At 40.3% G+C, this 15813-nt stretch overlaps 1 protein-coding gene across 1 annotated transcript; it reads right to left on the bottom strand.

The window, feature by feature from the left end:
* Window positions 1-7763: 7763 nt before the first annotated feature.
* On the bottom strand, window positions 7764-11465 carry LOC147905518 (putative polygalacturonase). The gene is made up of 6 exons (XM_087380366.1): window positions 11368-11465; window positions 10562-10960; window positions 10303-10423; window positions 9903-10077; window positions 9537-9607; window positions 7764-9083 (listed from the first exon to the last, which is right to left on the bottom strand). The coding sequence occupies exons 1-6, from the start codon at window positions 11377-11379 to the stop codon at window positions 8419-8421; spliced, it is 1443 nt and encodes a 480-aa protein (XP_087236492.1). The 5' UTR covers window positions 11380-11465; the 3' UTR covers window positions 7764-8418.
* Between the last annotated feature and the right edge of the window lie 4348 nt (window positions 11466-15813).

Here is a 15813-nt window from a genome sequence, read left to right as displayed (position 1 = left end):
TTCCTCTTTGTCCCTTGGACTACTAGGCGGCGTATGGAATGCATCTTCTTGCTCTGATTCTTTGTCCAAATTCCTTCTATATTTCCAAATCTTCCTATCAGGTTGCCTTCGTCTTTGGATTCTTGGTTCAAACACGCTTCTTTTTCCTCGGATCTTTTGTCTAGTTCTTTATCTTTGTACTAGGATTCTTGGTCTGAATCTACTTCCTTTTCCTTGGATTTTTCATCCGGTTCTTCGTCTTTGTATTCAGATTCTTGGTCCAAATCTACTTCTTTTTGCTCGGATCTTTTGTCTAGTTCTTCATCTTTGTATTAGGATTCTTGGTTTAAATCTACTTTTTCCTTGGATCTTTCATCGGGTTCTTCATCTTTGTATTCGAATTCTTGGTCCAAATCTACTTCTTTTTCCTTGGATCTTTTGTCCAGTTCTTCATCTTTGTTTGCATTATTCACGACTGTGTCTTCTGATTTTGGTCCAAACTCTTCCACACCCTCATTCCCAATGCTAGGAGATTTGGCGGTAGTTGTTTATTTTCCTCCTCGGTTATTCAAGTGAGATGGAATGGTAAGGCAATTGGTTCTTATTGAATTCCATTTTCATGATCCTTTGGATCTCCCTTGATTCATCTTTTGGACTTTCTACCTTGGATTCTATTCGAGTCAGTGTTGGGATTGTACCCTCTTAGTGGATTCTCAAGTGAATTCCCATCACTTACTATTGCTTTTTCATTATGTTTTTGTCCTATTTTTGTTGCTCTTTCTCTCTTTGGAGTCGATCAGAGGCTCATTTGCAATATGAAATCACCTTCATTGCGGTTCTCAGATGTGCATTCTCTTGCATTCGAATTTCCATGCCAACAATATTAAAATGCTCAATTCAAATAAATCTAGGTCTATCTGATTTTGAAATTTTCTGAACGCGCCTTCTCTCAAAAACACAAGATTGGGGCAGTCTAATCCTCTGGGCTAGATTCTTTGCTCAATCATTTTTTATTCAAAGAAAATGACGACACTATCATCCAGGTTGTGCACGATTCTTCATGGTGCACTAACTTTTGGGTTGGGTCTTTGACGACACTGAATCTCTTTTGGGTATTTGAACCCATAGGATCGTCAGTGTTAATAGAGTACAAGATATCAGTATGAATATAGAGAATACTATTTAGATTGACAATACATTTCAAGGGTAGACTGCCGGATAGTGCAAAATTAATAAGATCACTCAATTTCCAACACAATGATACATATCTCTCTCATTTCAACACTAAAAGGACAGCTAGAGTGAAACAAAACGTCACCTCTAAGTAGTAAGGCGCAAGATGATAACAATCAGTAGGATTTTGATACTATTCTTCATTCATAATCAGAGAGATAGATCACACACTCATTCCAAGATACAACTCTGTGCTCATCTGGTAGAGATAAACTTGATAGATAGTTTCTTAGATGGTTACATCATTCCAACTACAAATAGACTTAACCATTCCAAATCAAATTTCAAGTTTACCAGACTCCTAGTTAACACACACACACACACATGTATAGCATGCACATGCATGCGCACACACACATGCATAGCGTCACACACATATCACACACACATACACATCATGTTCACACACACGCACACACACACACACATGCATAGCATCCCATTCAATATCATCACCAAGATATATGCTACTAGCAAGGAGCAAAACACTTAATAGTGACAAGAGAAAATGCTAAAACTTTAGCAAGATGACATGGAGTTGAGAAACCAAATGGTTTACATGATAGAGAAAATGGAGGAGATCCAAGGGATGGTGGAAATGCAAGAAAATATTAGAGAATGGAATGTATGAAGTCAACAAAATATAGATAATAAATGGGGTAATGTGATGATGTTCAAGTAGCCCCCTGCACAAATTGTTAATGTGACGATCAAGGAAAAGGTAGAAGAGATAGCTTTCTCTTTTAGGGAAGGATATGATAAAGAAGTTGTCTAGGTTAAGAAAGAAGACAAAGACCATACCAAGATATTGGTTAGTAACCTCTTCATGAGTAAATACAACAAGAAAGGAAGGGAAAGCAATAATCAAAGGTAAGGAAAATTTAATAGGAAGAAAAGTCTTTAGAGGAATTGGAGATTCTTAGAACCTATGTCTAGAAGGTCAACGGCTTGGATAAAATCCTTGCTTTTGATTCTCTACCAAAGGAAGTTGAGATATTTGTAGCTTTGGAGACGTGAGAATATGAAATATTAAAATCTCTTAAAATCGTAGCTTTCAATAAAACATTAAGAAAGGGGGGGGGATTTTTGCGAAAGGCAATATCATGGAGTGTACTCGCTATTTGAACTAGAAGGAATATAAGGGTGAAAGACGTTTTGGGGATAATAGCTTGTTATATTAGAAAAGGCTTTGAAAGGGTAATCTCAACCATCAAGGAAAATAAATAATAATAATTTTTATAGTTGGAAATCTTATAGAGACAAGACACACTATGTATGGATGCACTTTAAGTACCTATTTTGATGTGGTGTATCTACTTTTTTGAACTAGAAGGAATATATGGGTGAAAGAAGTTTTGGTGGGATAGCTTGTTGTATTAGAAAAGGATTTAAAAGGGAAATTCAATCATCAAGGAAAACCAACACAAACATTTTTTATGGTTGGAAATAACATAGGACAAGACACACTATGTATGGATGCACTTCAATCACCTATTTACAAAATAAGAACAACTACAAAGATGTTCCTTTCTTTTAACTTGGAAAGGATTACATGAATTTTAAAAGAAAGGGGACATACTATTGATTGGAGATTTCAGTTCAAGGTTTTCTTCATGGCAAGCACCAAGGATAATTACAAGTAAAGATCCACTTTGGATGGAGGACATCACTTGATAAAATAGAAATTGTAGCTATGGGAAACATATATCCTTTATGTACATTTCTTAATATGTAATGGTAGCCATGATTTATGGAACATGTGGGTTTACAAGTAAGGATAAGCAAGGATATAGTGTAATGGACTAGGTCATCACACAAAATAAAGCTGCCTAGGCCCCACATAATACATAACTTGAGGATTGGAAAAAAACAATTGAATCTTCTCAAATTTCCATCTAAAAAAAGAAAATAGGAAAGAAAGGGAGAAACACATGGAAATAGTTATGTTTGACTTCTATGAAAAGGAATGGGAAAGAGTACTCAAATGTATGGAATGGCCACACAAATGTGACACATTGATCAAAGTGCTTACTTCACAATTACAAAACACAACTATGGAATGTTTTCGGGTGAGCAAAAGGGAGAAAGAAGGGCATGCCATAAATTGTCTTGAATGCTTTGAAGTGAGCAAAGAGAGGAACAAAGGCATGCCATGCAATACTTTAGGCAAGGAAGAGATGGAAATATGGTAACATTCTTTAAGGATGGACTGCATATCCAAGAAAATTGTGTGTGTGTGTGTGTGTGTGTGTGAGAGAGAGAGAGAGAGAGAGAGAGAGAGAGAGAGAGAGAGAGAGAGAGAGAACTAAGATACCTAGCTTTCGTTTCTTATTTCATAACATGAATACTCACCTTTAAATATGGATGTCAAAGCAGGGTGGCAATCACAACCACATCAACTACTAGATCCACAATCTTCTTCGTCACTACAAGTAATCAGCTACCTTAAAAGCTGTAATCTTAATTATCTAAGATTCTAGTTAACCTTCAATATTTTGGTCCATGTGCAATTTCCTCACAACACTCCCACTCAACACATAATCTATGGCATTACAAAGTTGAATATATCGATTACAAGTTGATGTTTCTCAAATAAATGTTGATGCATTGTAATAATACTCCCACACAAGCATTACAAAGTTGAATATGTTGATTACAAGAAGCTAACTTTTGTCAAAATGTCGATGCATTGCAATATGTTCGTTTCTCAAATAAATGTTGATGCATTGTAATAATACTCCCACACAAGCATTACAAAGTTGAATATGTTGATTACAAACTAACTTTTGTCAAATAAATGTCGATGCATTGCAATATGTTTAGTGTAGGAAAATTTATACCATAGTAGACAAAGTACACCTTGATTGTCTACATACAATGTGGTGACACTTTGATCCAACAACATTAACTCCTTGATTTTGCATACAAATCTTGAAACATTCATATAATAAATGAAATTTTTCTATTTCCAAAATTGTACCATATCATACAATGCAATAACACACACACACACACACACACACACACACACACACACACACACACACACACACACACACATGCGCATGCACACACACACACACGCATGCACACACGCACGCACGCACGCACGCACGCGCACGCGTGCGCACGCACACACACACACACACACACACACACACACACAAGCTTCACACATCACCATGGCCACTAGAAACATAGACATGTTGAAAACCTTGATCCATATTATGTTTGCAATGTACTTCATGATGATTTTCAGCAGAATGCCTTGGCTAGGATAAGCCCATACTGACCTTCACTTACAAAACACTTTGCATTCTATCATTTATCTTGTGAGAAAATATTCAAAGAATGTAGTTATCATTTTCTTTCAAGGCATAATACCCTCCACTGATGATGCAGTAAACTTCACTATAGAACTTGTAGTTGACGGTGTGTATTTAGTTGCGCCGCAAATCATCCATGTGTTGCCATGGTCACCTACAAACAATTATTGGAGTCTAAGTCACAATTGACATCATGTACGTGTGGAGGTGGTTAACCTTCCAAAATATACAAGGAAGGATTCACCTTTTATTGCTACATCTTTTGGTAAGGTTGTTTCTCCTCATCCAATAGGAAGTAGGCACGAACAAGTTCACAATTCTTTCTATTCTGATAGAAGTGGAAAATATGAATATGGGTACAAAATAGTTTGAACTCAAATGGGGCATCTTTGCAAGTGCTTGCTTTGGGTGTTATAATTCGGGCCATGTGGCTACGAAATGCCTAATGCCATTGCATTAGCCTCCCCCAACGGCACTACCATAGTTAGATATGCATACATTGAACAACGTGGCTGTGTACATATCAATGTGAAGGGCAAAGGGAAAGTGGGTGCTCTAGCTCCCCCTATGTAATAGCTCCAACAAGGGAACGCTACAAAATAAACTATTAAAGACAAGGAAAAACCCATTTGCATAAGCTTGAGCTACAAAATCCCTTCCATTCAAGAGTTGCAACCCATGTAAATGACCTTCATTGGTGAGTTTATCCATGCATAGTAATAGGGGATGAACTGGCATAGAGCAATGCACTGAGGGGCAGCCTTTGTCTCATTGATCTACCAAGTGGGAGATATCTCCACCTAGAATCATTTGGCAATGATATCTTGATACAACCAGTACATAGCTCAGACCAAAGCCTAGTTTTGTCATGGCTTTAGCAATGTATTCCCAATGACTATATCAAAATAATTTGCAATATCTACTTGCATAAGGAGTACATATGATGTTTCCAATACGTTGCATATTCAATGTCAATGTGTGCGTTAGCTACATTATTAGTGATCTACTTATGCGGGATGAAACCATACTGAGTTAGATGCAATCCTGCATAGAGTATACAATTTATCGGATTGACTAGCATTTTAGTGATGAGCTTGTAAACAACATGCATTAATGTGATTGGATGCCAATCAACTAGGCTTTTGCACAATTGTTTTGTGGGAGCCAACTTCCATGAGGATGGGAGTGGTTCAATCTCCAACCAATGCTTAACCATTCGAATATCATCCCCTTAAGTTGATCCCAATAAGCTCGAAAAAGTTCCATTGTGAGGCCATCCCTTTTGGGAGACCTCCAAGTTCAAAAAGATTTTAATGCATCATCAAGTGCCGTCTAGATAAAAGGTGGATCCATGCTCATTGCTTCTTGAGGCAACACCATATGATTAACCATATCCAACAAAACATGGCTCACTTTTGGGGTAATGAGGGGTTGGATATGCAATCAACTAACTGGTGCTGTAGGCTTGTATGGCGTGGTTATAGGGTTGCACAATAATTTTTCCAAGTCCAAACTCTTGCCTTTGAATGCAAAAGGTTGGCATTGCGTTTTGTGACTCGGGAATGTCAATGGGCTAGGAGAAATCATTCCCAACATTTTGGGCTATCCCATTTGATCATCCTCCTTGCACCAATCATGCATTACCATCACCCTCCCCAAGATCTTCGCGCAATAAATAATTCAGCATGTCATTCGGGTTGGAACGTTGCCAAGGTCCAGTTTGTTGTTGGGCCCCCATACCCCCTCTATAGACCCTTTGCTAGTGGTGGTGGCATGGAATGGGACTAGCAGCAACAAGCATCTGTTTCGCTAGTGGGGATATGGGGGCGGCCTCTTAGCAATACGCAAAGCGTTGACCATTCCTCAAGATGATGCAAGATGGCTCGAAACCTCTGCTAGGGCGAGAGTCCCACACGAACTGGGCAGGTGATAGAGTCCAAGATGCTTGGATTGAAGAGACACCATGAACTCTCTCGTATGTTCTTTAGCGACTTGCAAAAATTGCCTATTTTCTATCTATACTTGCCAAGTCATGTAGGGACTTGAGCTTGCGTTCAATTCAAAAGCTGCCTTAGGCTAGGTTCACACCGCTTGGCAGCGAAGGGTTTTCGTCCTAGTTGGCCCAATAGGAGGGACGAGCCCGAACACTGACACAAAAGGTTTGAGTCCAGTGCATGAAGGCAACCCACTCCATGGCCGACTCCTCCAACAGCTATGTGATAGGCCCATTCCATCTCCAACTCCAATTAGCAACCTAAGACAAGCGGGGGCGATCCTCGGATTCTATTTTCTCGTCCATGGGCGGGAAGGCAGGCGGGTTGGAGGAAGGCGAGGTATGTAACCAAGCGTGGATGCCGGAATCAGAATATTCTGTTGCATAAGTGCGTGCCGTAAAGAGCTCCGGAGAGCAATGACGTTGGTATGACATTAAGGTTGGCGTCGAAAAGATACGCGTGCGGCGTGAGAGAGCGGCGCCCAGAACCCGCATGACGTTTGTGTGACACTCGAGTCTCTGCATTTCCCATTCAAAAGATTCCCGGGACTCCAAGTTCCCAGTGCTTGGAATCAGCCCCTGCAGACTGCCACCCCCCCCTTGTGAATTCATTCTGCCCTTTTACGGTCCGCAGAGCCTGTCGCAATCCACCCACCTGCACAGAATCATGCGTTTTTCTCCTCTTCTCTCGCCCTTGCAACTTGCATTACCTCTGGACTGCTTTTCCTCAAAGTACTGTATCACTGAAGGGACGTCTGTTCCCTTGGAATCAAGCCAAATTCGGTTTAAAGGTGTGTCATGGGACGTCCAGAGCGACACTTGGCCAGCTCGGAGGTAATGCAGAGATTGAGATGCCAGTAAAAGGGGCAGGGGCAGTTCACAGAAATGAGACAAAACATGCGAGTAAAGGGGGAGGGGAAAGCTAGCAGTTCACAGAAATGAGACAAAACGTACGAGGAGATGCCTTCGTACAAGTATAGTTGTGTGAAGTTTATAGCTTTAATTTCTGAGCGGAGGCACTACCAATTGCAAAGCTTTCTACCATGCCGAAAAGTGCTCATAATGTCGCAGCGTGTGCAAACTGACCGTAGGTCCACACCAGAAATCCCCATTACAAAAGCTTTATCACACAGATACATTTAGCGGTAATTAATACTCAGATTCAGAAATTTTTAGCATAAAGCAGCCCGACAGAAAACAGTCATTTCCGAAGCTTCACACACAGCACCCAATCTCGCTGCTTTATCCAATGCAACTATGACGCATAAGTCCAGTGTAACTATTCCGGAAGAAGACATAAAACCTTGCTCCAGAAAGATGTTCAATGTTTCAGAATCCCTTATTGAGTACCCTGAGACTATTTACAGGCCAAAAATACAATTGAGGGTTAGAGTCGCAATATGAAGCAGGATGTTAAACTCTGCACCTTGAAAATATGCTGTCCAGCCTGCAAGATAACAGTGCAGGGGGCAATTTGCTCCACGAATGCTGCTCTTCTTACACAATATATGTGCCTTGTGCCCAAAAAATTTGACTGCAGCTTCACATGCCAAAAATTGCAGGCCTTGAGGTTCGCAAAGGCCTCCTGCAATCGGAAGGCAAATGAATGTATTCTATTCATCCTTGTAGTAAGGTATTTGACTTCGGTAGGTGCACATGCTCTGGTTCCCGCAAGCTCAAAAAGAATTTGTAATTTGAAAAAATAGATGTAAAACACCCGAGGAAGTGAAAAGGATGGCCAACAAGCAAAGCTCATATCTAGCCACCGCAATGGTACAAAGCAGTCTCTAACACTCTTGAATGTGTCATGATCCACCTGATCCCAGAGAAGGTAATGCACCACTAGAGGTGTCGCAATGTTTATTGCTACAGAGGAAGATTTGAACTCTACAGGTCTTTGCATTTGCTATCAGCACTGAAGGAACATGCAGGCGAAAGTCCCTTGCTTTGACTTTGCAATTCTGTGCAGGGTTCCGGATAGACCGACTCTGAAAACCCTTGCACATAGGAGCATTTCCAGGCAAGGTCTGAAGAGGTGACATTCAGAGATATATTTGTAAGGCAGATATCCTGATAGGGAGACTCTGCAAGACCTTGAAAGTTACCTGCTAATAGGATGTTATCTCCAACCACATTTTCAATGACTATCCTCTCCACGTCAGGTAGAGCGTTGGGGTTATATTCAGAATCTGGGTGGTCACCATAGAATCCTGTGAACCCAATAGCAACCTTGGCATTCATTATCTTGATGTTTGAGATGTACACATCTTTAACATAGCCACCCCTTCCTCTTGCAGTCTTCACACGTATCCCTATTGCAGCATAACTGATTAGCATGCCATCCACATAGACATCTGAGATACCACCTGACATTTCACTGCCCAGGGCTATGCCTGCACTGGTGCATGTGCTGCCAGTAATGCGACGAATTACAATATTTGAACTCGGGCGCCCATAAGCAATACCATATTCATCCCAGCCACTCTTTATTGAGATGAGATCATCCCCGACGCTTATGAAGCTGTCTTCGATACACACCTCAGAACTTGAATCTGCAAAGGGGAGAGTTAAATAGATTTAAAAGACAAAGAATGTATAGCAGCCAGACCTTTGAATCTAAGAGGCAATGAGCCCACCTCAAATTTTGTGTCCAAGCGAACAGATTAGCATGCAAGAGCAAAAGTAGCATAGGAATTTTGAGATACAAAGAATCTGCAAATGACATCCTCAGTTGTCTGCTTTAAAAAGATTGCATACAGGTACCTTCATTAGGACATCTAGTTCATGAAGTTACAGACTACAGTCTGACGTCTCATCTTAGCTTGTACAAAACACAATCAGCAGATAGCCTGAGGATCTTATTGATGTGTGAAATTTTTATACTAGCCAAAATTCCATCTAGCAGTCTCACCATTGGATACTTTGGCACAATAAAACCAAGAAGCCTTATAAAAAACACCATTGCAAACTTAGAATAGCAAAGGGAGCACGAATTTTAGACATACCAGGATCAATTCCATCAGTGTTAGGTGAGTCATGTGGAGCAAGAATAGTGACATTCTGAATGAGCACATTCCTGCCAATAAATCAAGCAACAAGATAAGGGCATCCATAATAAGAATCATACTGGCTTGCAGTAAAGAAGCAGAGCATGTGTGAATTTTTGGACGATAACGAACTATTATTTTAGCCAAAATCAACACAAACAGCTCGAACTAGCTCTCCGACACCGCATGCTTAGGCCGACAAACTATATCCTGATCCTCAGCCAGCACACAGTCATAACGTCAACTTTTGAGCAGACAGTATGTCCTGTATCATTGTTACAATCGTGACAAGCATAGACAAAAGTAACAGAGTGATAAACTAACCTGCAGTATACGGGGTGGATGTTCCAAAACGGGGAGTCTTTGAATGTAAGGTTTGAGATGATCGTATCGTTACAATCCATCAACTCAACTAAATGGCCTCTTGTGTAGTCCAAAGATTTGTTTAAGTGCATTTCCCACCAAACTGCCCCTTGACCATCGATTGTTCCATTTTCACCTGGAAAAGCCTCAACTTCTTAGCAATCGACGAGACAGTGACCAAATCGCACCTGCGCAGATGCGAGAAGTTATCATGCCCGAAAGCACGACTACTTTAATACCATGAAAGATCATGCCCGAGAGAAGAAAACGTATAAGTCGAGGTGATCACTGCTATCTCAGGACAAACTTGGGCCTGTGGACATCGCTCGGGTTCAATGTAGGCCGCCAAACCAGTATTTACCTGTGATGACAACATCTGTGAGATTCCGACCGTGGATGAGGCTGGTGTGCCTGCCACCAGGAAGTTCTCTTCCTCTTCCATACGATGGCAGTGGGTCGATAACTGGCCAGTGTTTCGGGTCCTGTGAAACACGGGAAATAGACCGATCAGGCGACCAAGAAACGATTAGATTAAGCTTGTCGAAAACGATTCAGGCGATCCCGTCTTCTCCTGTGCGAATATTGTGCATCCCGGCAATTTTGTTTGCCATGATTTATACCTGCGATCCAAGTATTACTGCATCCTTTTCCAGAAATAACGTGAGGTGGCTGGTCAAATTGAAGCTTCCCGTCAGCCATGTCCCGGCAGGAACGTAAAGCTGGGCACCTCCTTTGTCTGCAAAAGAGTTCAGATAGAAAATGGCGTTCTGAAATGCGTGAGTGTTGAGAGTCACACCGTCACCAACAGCTCCAAATTCTGTTATGGTCACACTATGAGGTCTAGGTGAGAGCGCCATCGGATTGGAGCAAAAATCCTTCTCCAGCCTCCCAGAGGTTGTAGGAAATGCGATTTGTCCCTGTGCCCGTGTGGATAATCCGGCAGCAACAGCGAAGTTGCCATGCGCAATACCTTGCAGAAAATGAGCAAGGCAAGCAAGGATGCACACGCCTTGCAAGACCTGCAATGCAGTTTATCCGCGATCAGCTTGGGAAATTTTTCCTTCAAACATCGTACATGTATTCCAAGTCAAGCGGTTAGCGCTAATCAAATCAAACTAGCAGCAAGAAACGCTAAGACTTCCGAGAGCACGGCAACAGAGACACCACGGAGAGCATTCTGTGAGCTTCTATAAGAGCTGAACAAAGCTTCCGGTAATGCAAAGTCGACATGGGAGGGCAGATCGAGATGGCAAGGCTGACCGATCGAAAGGGTATGACAAAGGCGCGAGCAGCAAATTACAAAGGGGGAAGGGGATGAAGATCGCTTAGTGTTCGGGCAAGGAATCGCTGAATGAACAGGAAAGGGAAGGCAATGGGAGGAGAGGTGATGGAGGAGGGAGGGAGGGAATTGGGGGAGAAAACTTACGACGATCGCCATGGCGAGGAGGAGGGAGCTGGAGCTGAGCGAGCCGGAAATGAGAGGAGAGCAAAGGAGTGAAAGAGACGAAGTTGGAAGTGAGCATGAAGCAGAGAGTGATGCAGAAAACCAGCACAAAATACTCTGTCCTCTCCCAAAACATGCGTTTCCCGAAGAGAGAGAAAATCCAGCTCCCTCTTAGAGAGATACTAGAGAGAGGAGAGAGAAAATGCCTCTGACCTGGCATCCCGTTTTCACCCCCCCGGCTCTCTGCCTCTACCGGCTCCTCCGGTCCCCCCCCCCCTTTTTTTATTTTCGGTTTTTTTTTTTTTCATGGCTCTCCCCGGCTTCCACTCTGTGAGAAAGCTGCCGCTCTTAGCAACACAAGGCAGTTTTCGCGTTCGCCCACCCGCATTTGAACTCTTCTACATGCTTTGCTTCTTTATCTCCTCTGCCCGATTTCGATCGCAGGATGCTACACTGCTTCGTCTGCCATCCTATTAACCTCAACTTCTTTCTGGAAAATCCAAAACCATACTAAAGTTTTTTACCTTTTCGTCATAGCCGCCCCATGTGACGTCTCTTGCTGAGCCACTAGATGGCCATCGAGAAGTGCCACCACACAACCATGTTCAACATTGTCGTGCCCTTGCATGAGTTTAGGTGCCACGAAACTAAAGAAGCCTTGCTACTCACCTATATCGCAGTACCATCTCTCCAAGACCACCTATCACACGTAACCAACCATCGATATACAGAAAACCAACATCAAGAAATCACCTCCAATCGAAGCTTCAATCCAGTCTCGAAGCTTCAATCCGGTCTCTTAGAAAATATATATTCAACCAGTATCACTTACTTGCTACTACTAGCAAAATTCCCTCTTAAAAGTGATTCCCTTCTTCCTTTATCATCTCACATTAGCAACAATGACTATCACATCGTATTCATCTTGCAGCTTCGCCTTATGCTTAGGGAGTGCTTGTTAAGTCCCCATCCATCTCCAATATCCCAATGTTACCTTGTATTAGACTAGATCATTCTTAATTTTGATTTGAATTAGGTGGTGTAAAACATGTCCCTATAACTACTTTAAATTTGCTTATGAGACCCCCTTACATATTGTGCTTATGAGACCTCGTTACATACAGGCCGTTCCCACAAGAGAGAAAAGTGGCAAATCTACCATGAATTGCTAATGTTTGTGTTGTTCCTGAGAGGGCGTCCTAGAAAAGAGCTGCCAAAGGTTAGCATTTGCATGCCCCGGTGGAGACATAATTTTTCTCTCTCCACCTGGGCATTGCGAGGCTTGCCTATACTCCAGCCTATGAGATCTTCCATTTAGTCTAAGAATTCGTTTCAGCAACTATTTTCAGCCTCCACTTAGCGCAGAAGAAGCCCCACTCCGTCTTATTGTCGCAGCAGGCACCTCGTGGGAACTGATGCGCTCTGCACCTGCAAGACAATTGGCATATATGCTAGTCCGAGGAACGTGGGAATGAGCTCATACTCTATCTCCCACCCACTTCCTATGCAAAAACTATTTCCATTGCTATCATCACATTCCCCTCAAATTAAGCTATCCAATCCCCTAAATTCAATCTCCTTTTGTTGGAAAATTCCCTTCGAATTAAGTTATCCAATACCCTGAATTCCATGTCCTTGTATTGGAAAAGTGTACGCTTAATTATTTCATCAATAATATAAGCTCGTCGAGGTTTCATCAAGGTGTCCGATGCGTATTCTCAAAACAACAACACAACTTCACCCACTCTCTCTCTCTCTCTCTCTCTCTCTCTCTCTCTCTCTCTCTCTCTCCCCCCTTCCCCCCACCATTGTTTCTTATCCCCCAAATACCGTACTTGGGACAACATTGTGTAGAATTTAAGACTCCAGGCATCCCCTTTGTAATGTGTGCCCCTCATGTGATTCCTGAGTCTATTTCTTGAACTACCTTGATTGCAATCTATACATTTATGAAACAATGTTGTATATTTTTAGTAAAAAGCTATCAAAGTGCAAATGCCAACGAGTGGTTATGATGTAAAGGCACAAATTCTTTCTAAAACTTCCACAATCATTAAAGCTTTCCTAGCTTCGAAAATTATTTTTAGCAATTAGTGTAAACTAGATTGGACATGGAGATGACGTACTATTTAAATTCATCCAAACATAGCATATGGACTTTTTAACCTCCTCTCAAGTTCCCAATAAGGAAGTGCATTGAATGCATGTTACACCTACAACTTGCTATTTATACTTCTAACCAAAGTTGATGTTTTTCAACTCAATGAAAAAGAGATGTTAATAAATAAGCTTGTGCTCCATAATAACTGTCGCTACTTGTATGCCATTTGGTACGGCACATAACATATAGGAGAAGTGTCATGTGCTTCATGATGAGTGGTTAATTTTTTTATGAGCCTCCAACCTAAGAGAAAATTCGAATCTAATGTCATGCAATGGTGAAGTCTCTCGAGCACTTTTCACAAATATCTAATAGGTTCGTGCTAAACTAATTGAAAACATTCCCAATCATGTTGCCTATTTAGTGAGTTTAGTTTGACAAAAAACTTTGAAGTATCGAAAAGAACACTTTCAAAAGAGCTATCTCCAATGTTTTTGTAACTTTTTCTTTCCATGGCATTCAGGCAAGGATGACTTTTAAGTCTAATTTAGTCAAGTGAAAATTTAGCAAGGATTGCTTCAATCTATAAGAGAATCTACTTGTTCCTAAAAAATTGTCTTTCCCTCTGCCTTTTAAGGCTAATTTAGTCAAGTGAAAATTTAGCAAGGATTGGTTCAATCTATAAGAGAATCCACTTGTTCCTCAAAAATTTTCTTTCCCTCTATAAAAGAGGCTCAACGTAATAATATGCACAAATGCATTCTAGCAGTTTAGAATATTTTGTAAAAGTATGATGTTGCATTTGTTTCTTGTAATGTTGCAAGCATGCAAGTATCAAAAGTGACATATAAGCACTTTTTCTACTAAGTGAAAATACTAAATTTCTCACTATGATGTGACATGGGCTCATTCATGAGTATTATACTAACAAAACCAATCACCCTGCATAATACTTTACAATAAGTGCTTGTATTTCTCAGTGTGGTTCTTTAAAAGGGTAGACATTTGTGCTAGGTCTCATCCTTAATGACCATCTAATTAAAGATGACCTCTTGACGTAAATATTACATAATATATTTTATTCCATTAAGAAACCAAAGAAGCATTATGCTAGAATGGCATCGAATGAAATGCACCTTTTTTTAATAATAATTTTTAAACTCTTATGTGAATTATATTTTAAGGAACATTCATTGTCACATGTAGGCCAACACTTCTATGCGTGCTCTCTCTTTCACCTTTTTAATGAATATCCACACACGTGGGTTATTTGTTACTAACTCATTTTCCATTATATACCTATAACAATCATTAAATTACAAAACAAATATTTCAATTGGTACCAATCAAACATTCATCATCACGTCTAGTCCAACATTTGTAGTTATACTCACTTTTCCATATTTTTTTCGAGTATCTACACATGCAAGCTATTTCTTAATGATTTATTTTCCATTATTACCTTGATCAATCATCTATAAGAGAATGAATATTTGATCTTGATCGAATCAACTGGAGAAATCCTAAGGGTGTATGATTATTATAATAGGATTACAAATTTATAAAGTTTATGTGAACACATTCTCTATGTATATCAATAAGGGGTGTTTTGTGTCTTGCACAAAGATATACTGATTCTTTGGAATCTATGCTACAACCAATTGAATTTTCTTTTTAAATATATTTTGTAAAAGTCAAAGAATAAATTCCCCCTTCAAGCATATAAGGGTCGTATAAGAAACATGAAGACAAATTTTGTAATTATTAGCTATAAAGTAGTCTTTATTTAATTCTCTTATTTGTTGCATTCAAAATCTTATTTAAAACCCATACTTATACATTTTTGAGATATTGTAGAAAAGTTCTAAGATAGAAAAAAGCTATCTTAGATAAAGGGTCTAGGGTACATACTAATGCCGCCTCTATTTTGGATACCCCACTTGTGTATTTATTCTAAAAGAGAATTGTTTTAATGGACCCTAGATACATTGTATATCATGTATTATATGATATCTCCCCTAGTGAAATCCTACATTTTTAAAAAGTGATAGAGTGTATTTGGGAAAGTGTAATAGTAAATAAAGAAGGTAATTGTAGTAATCTCTTGCCTTATTTAATGAGGAGAAGGCAAGCTTACTAATCACCTCCTATAGAAACATTTTCATCTCAATTGATAAGGAAATGAATTGAGTCTTACTGTTGGAGACCCGAGAGAAGAGAAAGTCATGAAAATGTAATGGATGTAGCAAGGTATGCAAGGAGATACATCAAGGCTATGTGGTTGTTGCTATTTAATGCTCTTAAGATGAAAAGAAAAGTCAATGTCC

The sequence above is a fragment of the Dipteris shenzhenensis genome, chromosome 1, assembly GCF_047967505.1.
Source record: "Dipteris shenzhenensis isolate YYH24624 ecotype China chromosome 1, Dip_SZ_1.0, whole genome shotgun sequence".
Taxonomy (NCBI): Eukaryota; Viridiplantae; Streptophyta; class Polypodiopsida; order Gleicheniales; family Dipteridaceae; genus Dipteris; species Dipteris shenzhenensis.
The sequence above is the reverse complement of the archived record's forward strand: the minus strand, read 5'-3'. Positions and strand labels throughout refer to the sequence as shown.

What these genes read in the sequence shown, in the direction of transcription:
- LOC147905518 (XM_087380366.1), bottom strand. An exon ending in CACAGATGTTGTCATCACAG is followed by an intron (nt 10,078 to 10,302) that starts GTAAATACTGGT and finishes AGGCTTTTCCAG; the next exon opens with GTGAAAATGGAACAATCGAT. An exon ending in CACTGATGGAATTGATCCTG is followed by an intron (nt 9,084 to 9,536) that starts GTATGTCTAAAA and finishes TCCCCTTTGCAG; the next exon opens with ATTCAAGTTCTGAGGTGTGT.